At 35.8% G+C, this 14882-nt stretch overlaps 1 protein-coding gene across 9 annotated transcripts in view; it reads right to left on the reverse strand.

The window, feature by feature from the left end:
• Ccdc141 (coiled-coil domain containing 141) overlaps nucleotides 1-14882 on the reverse strand; it is a 185997-nt gene that overhangs the window by 110588 nt on the left and 60527 nt on the right. For all 9 annotated transcript variants that reach the window (XM_074071190.1, XM_074071189.1, XM_074071188.1 and 6 more), the window contains exon 6: nucleotides 3481-3597. In XM_074071190.1, the coding sequence (XP_073927291.1) occupies nucleotides 3481-3597 (117 nt within the window). The remainder of the gene's footprint in view (nucleotides 1-3480; nucleotides 3598-14882) is intronic.

Raw genomic sequence — 14882 nt, forward strand, 5'->3', positions numbered from 1 at the left:
TGGCTTGGCTTTAATCCTGAGTAGCTGAACCCTAAAGGAAGTGAATAAAATTGTCTGGAACATAATAAAATTTATCAGGATTTAGTATACTTTATAAAAATAATATTTATTTAGGTTAGTCATATAGCTCAACTTCTTTATAGAATAAAATGTAAAATGTATAAATGGCATTCCTGCAATTTGAATTTCATTTATATAATGGAGTATTTTTCAGCCAAGGATATTAGATTAATAGGGAAATATTTATAATAAATCTTTCACTAGGGGGAAAAGCATGGCTAATGCTGTGTGTCTCTGGGGTTATTTGTGGAATATGCAAAATGTTAATAATGATTTTCTTTCCGTTGAAGGATTAACTTTTATTTTCCTTATAGTTTTGAAATTTTCTATGATTTACTTGGCATAACAAAAACATATTATCAAAATTTTATTTCTATTCAACAATAAGAAAATAAACATCCTCATTTTAAAAATGAGCCAAAGACCTTAACGGAAGCATCAGCAAAGAATATGCATAGGCAAATAAACATTTAAAAGATACTCCCGTTAATATGTCTTCAAGGAAAGGTAAATTAAAACAGCAATGATATGCCACTGTATACCTATTAGGATGGCCAAAATCCAGAATAGTGACAATAACAAATGCTGGCTGGATGTGGAACAATAGTGAACCTCATTCATTGCTGGCTGAAATGCAAAGTGGTACAGCCACTTTGGAATATAGTTCGTGGTTTCTAACAAAGCTGAACATACTCTTATCATACAACCCGGCAACTGCACTCAATGAACTGAAAAATCTATGTCCACACAAAAACCTGCACATGGATGTTTATAACAGCTTTATTCATTACTGCCAAAATTTGGAAGCAACCAAGATGTCCTTCAGCAACTGAATGAATGAATCAACTGTGGTACAATCAGACAATGGCAAAATTACTCAACACTAAACAGAAACGAATTAGCAAGTCATGAAAAGACATAGGAGAACTTAAATGTGTATTACTGAGTGAAAAAAATCAATTTGAAAAGGCTACATACCCTGTGATTCCAGCTATATAACATTTTGGAAAAGGCAAAACTATGGAAACAGTAAAAAGATTAGTTGTTTGCAGCGGTTGAGGGGAGGCAGGGATATATAGGCAGAGCACAGAGAATTTTTAGGACAGTGAAGTTATCCTGTGTGGTGCTATAATGGTAGACACATGTCATTGTACATTTGTCCAAACCCACAGAATATGCAATACTAATAGTGAACCCTAATGTAAACAGTGAACTTTGGGTGACAGTGATGTGCTAATTTAGGTCCATGTGTTGTCACAAATGTACCACTCTAGTGGGAGAATTTAGTAAGGGGGGACACTATGAGTGGGGTAGGGGCAGGGAGTATATGAGAAATCTGTGAACTCTCCTGTCAATTTTGCTGTCATACTAAAATTGCTCTCAAGCACTAACATCTACAAAATATTGCTTATTATATTCTATACCTGACATTTAAGGACAATTATAGAAAGAATATCTATATGCTTTTCCATTTATGTACTTCAGAGGTTCAAATGCAAACAGTAAAATATGAAAGAAATTCACAAATTGTACCCTACTAGAATCAAGATCATATGTTAAGAAATATTCAAGTCTAGACTATCCTTAGGAATATAAAAAATCATAATAATTTTACATTAACAATGATTATAACTCCAGTTATGTGAATGTAGTATTTCTGTTCATTTGTTTTGAAGGAAGTAGCTATCCTATGCAACTTGAATTGTCTCTGTGCTTAGCATGTGAGGAATCATTTTTTTTGGCAGTACTGGGACTGGGTTTAAACCCAGGGCTTCGTGCTTGCTAGGCAGGTGCTTTACCACTTCAGCCATGCCTCCAGCCTTTCTTCTTTCTTTATTTTGGAGAGAGGGTCTTGCTATTTGCCCAGGGTGGCCTGAATCACAATTCTTCTATTTTATGTTTCTTATCCTTGCTGAGATAGCAGAGGCATGGCACCACACCCAGATTTTTCCCATTGAGATGAGTATTGCAAATTTTTCTTTTGTTTGCCTGGGCTGGCCTAGAATCCAAATACTCACTACCTCAGCCTCCCATGTAGCTTGGGATGATACGTGCGTGCTCCCATGCTCAGCTATTTATTGAGATGTTGGTCTCACAAACTTTTTGCCCACACTGGCCTTGAACTGCAATACCCTCATCTCAGTCTCCCAAGTAGCAAGTTTTATAGGTATGAACCACCACACCCCACTGCATCTGAGATTTTGATAGAATTTTTCACTGATAAAATTTGAGTTTCATACAGGCAGAATAAATTATTGTATAAATAAATTCAGTGAAAAAATTAACTTCCAAAATAGCTTTTTAAAAAACAAGGTGTTTAAAAAAAAAAAAGCCTGCAACATATTGCAGTTTTCAAACAGAAGCAAGAAACTAACACAAAGCAAAAGTGTCATGACATCATTTAAGACTAAGTAATGCAATCTATTGCCTCCACCTCCTTTATCAACTCTGACCTCCTGACAAATAGACATGTGACTATTTGGTTTATCTTCATTTTCACCACTGTCCAGTAATGTTGACCCATTGTTTTCCAGTTTCATGACTTAAATTTCAAGTGCCTGCTACCCAAGATATTAAATAACAAGTTCGCTAAGTCTTAATAGATTACAGTATGCCCTGTTCCCACTCAGTCTACTATAGTGGGCTTTTGTTTTCTTGCAGATCAATATGAAGCACCTATAAAGAAATCTGGAAAGTATTTACAGACCCCAGATATACAAATAGGTGGATTTCCAAATAACATTACACAATGGCGAGAAGAGCAAGTGCAGCCAGCTTCTTGTTCATTTTATTTTCAGCACCTTGTGGTTTAATTTTTGCGCATTTCACATACCTTACAAGTGCTTGCCTGGCTGGTAGCCATGGCTTCTTGCAAAATCTGAAGCAAGTTAAGGAACTACAGAAATATAAATGGGAACAGTAATCAAACTGTACCTGGAAATCATAAAAGTGATAGTGTAGGATTACTTTTTTGTTGTTGTTTTCTAGAAAGCTAGCAAAGTGTCATGTTTAAGAGCTTGGGTCCTGGATTAGACAAAACCTAGAACTGGATTCCAGCAATACCACTAACAAAGCGTTACAGTGATTAAGTTACTTTACCTCTCCAAACCTCTGAGTTTTTTTTTTTTTAATTTGGTCTGATCCATAAAATAGGAATATAGTATCTATCCCTTAGGGGTTTTGTGATAATTTAAATAATTCTTCTCTTTTAGATACTTAGTATAGTGTCTAGCAGACAGTAACTCTACAAAAAGTATAAATATTGTTATAGCAGTTATTGGTTTCTTATTATTCTAGAAGCCCAGTCACTGGGCAATGGTATCAGCTAAAGTTCTCAGGATCTCTCTCCATTCATACAAGTATATTCATGAGAATTCATTCATCTTCAATACTTTTTCATGTGGTTAGTATGTCTCTTACCTTTGTTTGCACTATCAGTTCCTCATGCTTACGAATTAGCTCCTCATTGTCAGAAAGTGATGAACCTAGACTTTGTTCCTGCAAATCTCTTACGGTTTTCTGAAACCAACAAGTAACCTAGGTAAGAAGCAACAAAGAAAGAACAAAATTCTGATGATCAGGATAAATAAGTAAACAGTCGAAAACAATTCCTCATTCTTTGAAAGCTCAAGCTGCTTTAATTTATTTATATAAATCAATCCCATATATTAAATTAATACGACTTCTTTTTAATTTTTCTACATTTCAGCCTCTATATGCTTAAGAGAAAAAAACAAAATAATTTCAGAAAAAATCATAAAAAGATTTAGTAAATTACATGGCATGAAGAAAATAATTCAAAATCTTCCTCAAAAATAAAAAACAAAATAGGCTCACATGCATTCCTTCCAAATATATCTTAGTTCCGGGATACATATATGAATTTGAGTGTAATTACATAGACCTATATGAAGATATTAAATAACATATGTATAATTATGTTTTCTACTATCAAGAAGTGAATACAAAAATATTTAGGTTGCTTCTGTTGCTGAAAATCCGTATTCAGAAAATAAATGGAAAAGCTACTAAAATTCCATTAATATTACATATAATGTATATATAAAACTCTCATTTACACTGATTTGATTTTCCATGCTATACACAGTGTTAAAGAACTTGAAAGAAACAATGGATTTTTATTTTTTGGGGGGAGGCAGAGTATTGGAAACTGACCCCAAGGTCTCACTCATCTAAACTAAGCACTCTACTAAGCTTCATCCCCAGCCCTGGAAGCCATATGTTTTTAAACAATGCCATAACTTAACACGGGACCTATGACTTGGGACTCCTAGATTCATATTCCTTTCCCAATTAATGGAAAGATAGTCAGATTTTCACTCTCAGGTTCCATACAGCATTATCCTCATAATCTCAACATAACTACTGAGTCTAAAGAGACTACGACAAGCTAGACAGCTAGTTGGCTAGTTTGTTTAGGGGCATCACCTTTATTTTTTCTCACCAAGTCTACAATAAGCATTCCACAATTATTGTAAAAACAATTTAAATAAGTTTTGGAGAGTTTAAGCAGCTTATCCAGAGCCACCTAGTAAATGGCAGAGGCAGAATTTGTTCTCAAGTCTATAAGATTCCTAAGTCTTTGTTTTTTCCATTGTACCCTGGTTCCATGCTTGGGTAACCTAAAGTCTTACAACCCCATCATCAAGGGAAATGACAACCTGAAAAATGAATAGTAGCAGACCATTCAAAATGGCAGGCATATAACAACCCTGGCACTATGTTTTTCTCTAGCCAAGATTGTCTTGCCTACCATAGCCATAAGATCTCTTTTAAAATCCTATAACATGGAGGAATGTATGAAGCAGGAGCCAAGGAGAATGCTAGATTAGGGCTAAAGTTCCATACAATGAGTGTACCACACACACACTCACAGACCACAGAAGTCAGAGTTAGAAGCTCACCAGATAGAATAGGGCACCCTTGAGACCATTATAGGGTTTTATGGCAAAATCAGTTATGAGACCAAATGATCTGCACCAGTTCTTAGCATTTTTCCCAGCACAGAATGGGCAATAAAAATGGGGTAATTGTATTTCTCCATCTTTCTGCTCATTGGAAATCTTTGTTAACCAGAATTTTAGCCTTTCCTTAGTGTAAAGAAAAGAATAATGGTGACTGCACAGCAGTTTTCATGTAAAAAATACCTAACTTTCTTAAGAATATTTGGTAGTCTATGCATAAAACAAACGTTATCTAATAGTCCCCATATTTAAAGTATTCTGCTTATATACTTAAAATTACTTGAAGTAAGTCTGTTTTTTTCTGGTATCCCAATTAAAACTAGATGATATGTATATTATGTTCTAATATATATGTGTGTTTTAGAACCCACAGAGAGTATTTTATCAAAAGCTATGTAATTTACTCACTATTTAATTTTTTATAAAACAAAACTTTCTCACAAAATTGCAGTGAGTCAATACACAAACCCCAAAGGAATGACTTAAGCGATTCCTCAAACTAAAGTGGATCATAAATATGGCTAACTTTCAGAGATCATCTATTTTATTAAGTATTGGGAGTCAGCTTTATTTATTCTTAGCTGAAGTTTAGGAACCTAGAAATCTCAAGAATGTTTTACTAAGAGACAGTTAATATAGAAGCTAAGTGAATTAAACATGGCTACAAACAGGTGTTCACTAATCTCTGCAAACAGGTGAGAACCCTGAACACTCAGATAATCCTATTAAGTTTTGTGAGTCAAAAACTTGTCATCTAACACGTGCCACTGGTAAAGAAAGACAGGAAGGAGTGAATTGTTCTGATTTTTAAATGATCTCATCCCTTTTGATTTTCAACTACCTCATCCTCTAGATTTGGCCAATACTATTTTGAGCCTCACAGGATACTACTCCTATAAGTCCATACAATTCCCTACAAAAGAATATAGTTGAAGAACTGTGATGATATTCAGTTTATCCCCTCATACACCTGCCTGTCAAAGCATGCTGAGTTTCTAGACCTACACACTTTTATTAACAGATGCACTCAAGAAACATAAAAACAAGTTGGCTGAAAAGTCTACTTATCTCTGTAGGTAGATAATTGTGAAGTGTTCACATACACAAACAGCCTCACAGATCAGATTTATTACATATGCTATAGGATACACACAAAAATAGCTTTCAGAGTTCTTTTCAGCCTAAAACAAGGTACTCTAAATAACCAAGAGCATGTTAACCACAATACTCTGATACCTAGTAAATCAGTCATTGCATCCTATAAGTAGCTACCTCAGACAGCTGCATAGACAGCCCAAGTGTATTTTTTATAAGCTTTCAAATTACACCAGCTGTTCTCTCTAAAAGCCCGAGTATAAATACAGTAAATGATGCATCACGACATTTCTGAAGAACATCGTCCCTACAAAAAGATGAAAACACAAGACTTGGATTAAGGGCATGTGGAAAGGAAGGAAGAAAAAAAAGCATTCCGAGTACACACTGGAGGAAACTGATTCTGAGCACTGATGGGTTAAAAGGGGGAAATGAAAAATTTCCTCTTTTCTCAGTTCCTGCTTTTCAACCTAACCTAAACAATGAGTTTAATGGCCATCCTATCAGTTTCATATGGCTTCTAGGTACTCTGAGGAGGTAGATTAAGTCAGAAGAAGAGTGGTACAGCTTTTTTGGTGTGGGGAGGGGGACAAGAGATAGAAATGGAGGTCAATAAAGATGCAAAGGAGAATCAGGATTGTTAAACAAAAACCAACAGCCGTCTTGAAGGTTGAAGAAGGATGCCAGAAAAACTCAGCCAAAGAGTAGATTTGCACTGCCCATTACAGTAGCCACTAACTACTTATGGCCAAGGAGTACTTGGAATGTCTGGACCAAAACCTGCTCTAAGTGTAAAATACACATCAGATCTCACAGAATTCAAATTAAAAATAATAAAAATACTACTTTGAGAATGTTCATGTTCATTACGTATTGAAAAAATATTTGGATATATTAGGTTAAATAAACTATATTATTACTTTTCATTTTTATGTGGTTTTAATATTTTTCACTTTTTTAGTGGCTACTGGAATATTAAAATCATATGTATGGGTCGCATTATATTTTTATTGGCTGATTCTGTTATTCAAGTATGTGCGGAATATCCTTACTTGTTAAATGTAAATTTAAGGACTGATTTTAAATTAAGGGCAATATTAAACAGAGTCAAGAGAAGATGTGGAATGAGATATCACTTGTAAGCCTTTCTGGACCACTGAGTGGGAGGCTGAGGAAGAAGAACTAATGATCCTCTCAAAGAAGTTGATTGGCTAAACAGAAGACAGCTTTAGGAAAATCAGAGAGAACAAAGAGGCTTCTTCTCACCCTTTCCTACACCCCCTCCTTTATTTGCTTAGATGAGACATGCAGTTTTCACAGGTACAGGGAACTGAAGGTACAGGGAACTGAAGGTACAGGAGAGTTAATGCAGGAATTAAGGAAGCTGAGTGGGAAGATCGGAGAAGCTGTTAAAGGTGTTAGCTTTGGGCAAGGAAGGGCTAGTCTTTGATGGTTGGACATTCTACCTCTACCTTGCATCCCTGCTGGAAATAAGAATGAAGAAAGTAAAAAGAGAAGTGTGCCTGACCTCACAGATAGGTATCAGGTTTTAGCCTGGGAAGCTTACAATTTTACCTCATCAATCTTTACACCCTTCCTGTGATGAAGGGTTTTCAAACAAAAGAGGAAACTGGGACCCAGACAGATTAAGTAACTTGCCCAAGTTAATACAACCATTAAGAGGAAATACCACAGGTGGGACCAATAATGTCAGGGCAGAATTTGTGCTTTCTGATTCAGTTTTTATTTTTCCTTCCACCACATGCATCTATAGAAGCCAAAGCTTCTGGAGAAAAGAAGTGGCTCTGATTAGTCTATGTTTATGAACGTTCTTAAAATAAAAACTACAGTGCAAGGCTAGTTGTAACATGGAAGTAGGCCTGTGTATAATCACAGGGGCTCAAGGAAATACTGCAATAGCAAGGATGATGGCAGTGTGGGTCAGCCCTGTCAGGAGTCCAGAGAGGATAAGGCCAGGTATGGACAAGGTCACAGCGAGAACAGACTGAGAATTCTAGTTCTCAAACAATACGTGCCAGAGACATGATAAAACCACAGGGAACACAAGGAATAAGAAATCTGATGGTCAAGGAAAAACAACTTGGGTGGCAACAATACGAACTGCAGCCTGCAGCCATGCATCAGATTGCCATACCGCTCTTTCTTTTTCTGAAATTTGTTCTACAATCTGAGATCAGACCTTATTGTTTGATCTTTACTTAAAACTATGCTGAAGGAAGCCAGAGCTAACAATAAGCAATTCAAACCGCCTTAACAGAAATGCTTAAGGGAAGATGATAATCTCTTTGAATTACTTTCATTTTCTTTTCCATGTGTAGAACAGTTCTTGCCAAATAACCAGTTACTATTAGAGACAAACACTGATAAAGGAGGAAAACGGCAACATTTTTCTTCTGAACTCAAGACTTTTTGACAGTTTTCCAATCATCAAAAATACCAAAATGTTTCCAATTATAGTTGATGGTCATAGCTGACTGTTCCAATGTCTACTTTGATTTTGAAGGACTGTTAGTATTATAACAATCATTTTAGCTCCCACCAGCTAAATGATTCTTTTTCTTCTTTTTTTTTAGTAGTAGGGAAACCAGTTCTTTTTATTTTGTATTAGGTGTAGGGCAAATGTGCTCTATACTTAAGTAGGCAAAAAACAGACTTCAAATATCCGTTAGGTAATAATGCTTTTTAGAAGCCATCTTGCTGATGTTTGCACCTGGGTATTTGGGCATTAAGGAGGACAGAAGGATTAGAACTATTAAACTGAATTGTTTGGCCTAGAACTGCTTCCATACAGTTTAAATTTGGCCTAAAGATTTTTCCATACATAGTGGATTGTAACCTAACAGACTGACTCTTATAGTCTCAGTCAATCACAAGAAGTCAACAGTTCAAACCATGTTCAAATAAGGCAGACGTGAGCTGCAATCAATCCTGCTGTCTCCGCATAAGACACTTGCATTTTCTATAGGTTACTTCCTGTCCTCTGGCTATAAATAAAACCTGCTTATGTGGCATAGGGGAAAATTCTGAACCCTTTTCACAACTAAAGCCAACTAAGAACTGCAAAACTAGATTTGTTGTAATTTTGTCTTTTAACATGGCTAAAAATGTAGATTGGTTTCTATTTTTAAATGCATTTGGGGACTGATGTTATTATTAGCCTGTTATTATTTGGGCTTAGTCTCTCAGAGATTTAAGGAGAACAGTGTTTATAATTTTATTTTGTAAAATTTGGGAGTCCATCTTGAATTACTGAAGTTATCTGGGGGATATTAGTATCTCCCCCAAATTATCAAATTCCAGGATTCTGTTGGTGAGTAATAGTATTTTGTCAAGAGGCGAAATTTATTACTTCATAAACAGCTTCACAGATAAGCTTTCTTCCTGTCTAGAATTATAATTTCATGTATTTAATTATTCTGCCCTGTATTAACATACAACTTCTCTTCTCACAACTATATTTGAAGAAAAATGGCACTAAGAACTCCTTTACTTCCCATAAATCCTACTTTAACTCTGACTACTGATTGGTAGAAACCTGTTTAGTCCAATGGATAAAATTAGTGCAGTGAAAGTCTCTGAACCTAAATTTTATGTTTAGCCTTGCTTCCAACTCATTTTGGGGAATGCCCTGGCACTGGAAGGAAGTCTTTTTTTCAAGAAAAGAAACCAAACCCTGCCTGGTGCCTTGGCAATGTGCACCCTTGCCAAACATATCTATGGCATGGCTTTGCCAATATAACTAGAATTCTACTCACACCATCTGGAGATCTTGAACTACTGTATTCACTGTGCATGAGATGAAGAGAGACAGACTTTGGGAGTGGAACCATATTTCACATTTTCACATCACCATCACAGTTTCTAGGTCATGCAACGTAGTGTATTTCACACTGAAACTTTGATCTACACACTGGTTATTTGGGGAAATGAGACTCAGAAACTATCATATTGGTGCAATAAATAACTTCTAAATTTTAAAAGATGTTGTAATGCTTAAAGTGAGACATTTATATTGTTTTCTTATGGTCTCACTATAAAATGCATTAAAATTAATTGGGCCTTTTGTCTTGCCTTTGGGGACTGTGAAAATGAGGGAAAAGAGAGAATGAGTGCCTCTCTTTGTTGGCCAGTTTAGGGCAGAGGCAGTGCCAAGGAAAAAAGGAAAAGACTGTTGAGTCTCCAACACCAGGGAATGAAGAAAAAGCTCAAGGAGGTGAAAAGAGAAATACAGGCTGTCAGGGTATAGCAGATGGCCATTTGTCACACAATGAGTGTGACGGCTGGGAGCAATGCAGAGCCTTCCTCAGAGAGTACACATATCAGTTCTGAGAATGAATTCAGTGACAGTATGAGCCTCACATTGCCCCTTACCAACTGATTTGGGGGTTTAAATAATCAAAATGTTAAGCCATCAGTTCAAATGATCAGTATAGTACTACTTCCTTATCCACAATGGTGTGTGTGTTCCAATATCTAGTGGATGCTTAAAATTGTGAGGACTAACAAACCCTATCTGTACTATGTTTTGTAGCTGGGTATGCTGGTGCACACCTGCATTCTTTTTTTTTTCTATGCATATCTATGATAAAGTTTAATTTATAAACTAGACATAGTAAGATATTATTACCAATAACTAATAATAAATAAAATAGAACTGAGGCTGGTAGTGTAGCTTATAGCATGTACAGGACACTGGGTCCAATCCCTAGCATCAAAACAGGAACTATTATAATAATATACTGTATGCAAATATATGAATTCTTTTCTTATGAATTTTCTATTTAATATTTTTGGAGCATGGTTGACTGTAACAAAAAATAGAAAATGAAACCTCAAATAAGGGGAAAATAACTGCATACAGAAGTGGCAAACTAAATTTAATGAAAACATAGTCAAGTATAATAAGTATAAATGAGGTAGAGAAATAACTAAAGGGTGGAAAAGGTAGGGAGGGAAAGTTGATTTTTCTTTTCCAGAGAGAGCAGACCTTCCAATCAATGAAGCTGGACATATAACCAGGAAATGGCATTCGTGCCCTTGCACATCAGAACATTTTAGAAAACTAAATCATCTGTGGTTTGGAGAATGGATGTGGGGTCCAGCTAATAATGAAGTTTTGTGCAAGTGATTATCTAGTAAAGCTCAGAAAATGACATGTAATTATATGGTGGACACTTGAAACTTTGTAGAGATAGTCCAAGTTATGCTCTAATCATTTTTACACATATGCTCTTAATTATTTTCACAACAAATCTATGTGTAGAGAGCATTATTCCCTTCATTTTACAGAAAAGATAACTAAGTTATAGAGACTAGTAACTGACACAAAATCACTGACTAGTAAATGTAAACCGAGATGGATATCCAGGCTACCTGTCCCACAATGCCTCTGCTACTACCCTTAGCTTTCAGGGCAATTGAAAGCAGTAGTGATTAGCTTGCATTCTAATTAGCAAAGAGGTCTACTGCTCTCAAAACAGCATGTTTCTTCTACAAACATGAGAACATGAGATAGTTTGCATTTCTTGCTGACATGCTTTAAAGAAAATTCTGCACAATCTATATGCTAAAAAGAAATTCTGTGATAAACTTTAATCTATAAACATCTGGATAGTGACTCATGTCTGGACCAAACTATTGGACTCCACTATCTCCAAGATAATTCTACTCTTATTTGGCTTTATGCCAGAGAGTGTTTAAAAGCTCCATTCAAAGAAGGATTTTCTTAAAGATCCTTAACACTTCCTATGCTATCTCATATTAATTTAAGCTTGTCAATGTAAATCTAGCTAGAAAGTGGCAGCATGAACCAGACAATGCACACACAAGCACACATGTGTGCTCCCATACCCACAGTTTAACAGACACCCACCAGGCACAAGACTATACCTCGAGATTGTGCTTAAATAGGTCATCTCTGATGCCATCTTAATTATTGCCTAGTGACAGGGGATATACTTCTGATTATGATGTACTTTGTACTCAAATTATAAAGCACAAAACTCTCCAAGTGAATTATTTTATTCTCCTCTCCCCTCAAAGATGCGGGTCTTATACATACATGTGATCTAGGTAGTAAAAGAGATTGTCTGCCCTCATATCTTAATTCTCCTCAATGCCCTTGACACTGTGTTGTACAAAGAGGCCATGAATAACTTAGTTTTAATATATTTGTTTGTCTCACTTTTGCCTGATTGGAACAATTGAGAAAAATTACATTCATAAATCTTCTTGCCAAGATAATTAATTATGCACGAAATACTCCAAGCTGCTTCTGATTTTCATTAATGAAGCAGATTATCTGCAAAATAAGATGCTGCTAGAGCTGAAAAGAAAGGGCAGCTGCTCATCTTCCAATGTAAAACAAGTGCACAGTTTTATGTCTGATAAACAGTGATAAAGAAAGAACATGCCATGATTATGTTTACCAGACAATCACATCCCAATTAAGACAGAAAAATCTGTGGTTTGCATTTCCTTATTTTCTGCATTTGATTTAAATCTTAAGTCTCTATCATGCTGGTCACTTAACTTCCTTTGCAAAGAAGAATTATCTGACATTTTCTAAAACATTAGTCCATGAGCACTTAGAAACAGAGAAGCACAAATCTATTGTTCAGATCACCCTTATGAGAGAAGCTGCATGGGATATTCACATCCACATTACTATTCATCAGTAATCTTAGTTCTAATTCTCCACTTAATTTCCCACCATCTTGCATGCTTAAAATGATTGACAGGGCTGATATTTTATTAATGTGGAGTTTGACAGCTCCTATATACCCTTAAAACAGGTATAGAAACAGATAAAAATAATCCTTTCCCTCCATGACTTGTGGTTTCATGTTGTTCTAGGATTATCCAGGAGCACAAATCATGGAACCTAACCTATTGATAGTGACCGTCAACCTGTGTCCTAGCTGCTAACCTAAATCACTGTATCATCTACAAACTTTAAGATAGGACATCCAGGAAACCTTAAAAATTCATACAAGAAAATTATGGCAATACCTAACTAGATTTTAAAACATTTCCTTGTTTATATAATGCTCAACACTGTAGCCATTAATTATTGTGTATATTACTGAGAAATTGAAGAAGTTATACTTTCTCATCAAGAAGATATTTTTAAATTGTTTTATATTCAAATAGCAGAATACTACATATCCATCAAAATTATTTATTTTGCTTTTAATACAAGAACATGTCTATGATTTGTTCAAATTAATAAAATCCAGGTTATAATACAGTATGTGTGTATATATGTAAGTTCTATTAGTTTTTATTTATTTGTTTGTTCCTAGAATTAATGTGTGTGTACTAGAACTAGGCCGATGCTTGGATAAAAGTCTAAAAGGTGGCAGTACATCAAAATCCTAACAGCAATCATCTTCATGGGTCAGGACCTACTCCACATTTCCAACAAACAAGCATTATCAAGCCATAAGTAGGAAAAATATCTTTTTTGTTTTAAATTATTAATTGAGTACCCATTTGGAGCAAGCTTTCTCTCGCTCCCTTGTTACTACTAAACCTAACTGGGGCTAACTGGGGGCAACAGGAGATGCAGAAAGGATAAAGGATAGACAGATAGACATGCAGAAAGTTGGGGCCAGGTGTGTTGGGCACTCAGATGGAGATGCACAACAGCCTCATTGTTTCTTTACTTCTCTTTTCTCTGTTTCTTTCTTCTATCTTTATTCTTTAAGGCCTTACTCCTTTATAATTCTTTAAAACCTTGCTTCTAAAGTCTTCTTTTTTGTTCTTTAAAGTCTCTATCCTTAGACCTGCTCTGTCCCATGTTTTCTCTTAGCTTTTCTTTAGCTTAGCTTTTCTAAAGCCTATGTGTAAAGTTCTTGGTACAGACTTGCACTATCCCATGTTCTCTTTTTAAGTTTCTTAGTAATTTTTTTCCCTTCAGCAATTCTCCCTTCTGCAATTTCCTTTAAGCCAAAAACCTCCCATCAAAAAGGTTCCCATATCCAAAAGCCTTGCATTCTCCTTCAGTGAGTCTTTTATACCCAGTGGTAAACAAGGAGGTTGAGCACAGTTCTCAGGGAGGGGTATGACATTGTAACAGGAGAAACCGGCATTCCTACTTCTTTCTCTGAATGTAAACAACTTAGGAAAAGCAGTTGAGCTGCAGCTTGCCTTCTCGCTCTCTTCTGCAGCTGGGGCTGTGCCAGTCTCAGCCTGTGGAATACTGAGTACAACTGTGCTTAGGTCCTCATAGACTTCTCCTACTCTGTTCCCCACACCCATTGAATAAGTATGGCTGTTAAGATTATAAAAGTCACTTTTAATTGATCATATCCTATGAACTCAACATAATGAAATTGGCCTTCAATTCAAGACCAATGGTGGTGGAAGAGGTAGGGTAGATAACATGACAGACCTTTACTTTCCCTTTCATACATGATGATAAAGTTGCTGACACTAATATAGCAGTGCTGTCCAATGCACTTGACAAATATAAAAACTCCTCTGATCATCCTAATAACACTTGGAGTCACGTGATATTATTATCCACATTTGTAGAGAAAACTGAGCCTCAGGGAGTTTAAATAATTGGCTCAGCTACTCTGTAAGTGGTGGAGCTGTGATTTAAAACCAGCCAACAGTCTGGTCCCAGAATCTAGGACAACTGTTATTATTAATTACTCTAGTTGCTATACTGTTGTTAGCAAGAGGAAACATAATATGGGGTGTTTAAGAACCTGA

This window comes from Castor canadensis, chromosome 4 (assembly GCF_047511655.1).
Source record: "Castor canadensis chromosome 4, mCasCan1.hap1v2, whole genome shotgun sequence".
Taxonomy (NCBI): Eukaryota; Metazoa; Chordata; class Mammalia; order Rodentia; family Castoridae; genus Castor; species Castor canadensis.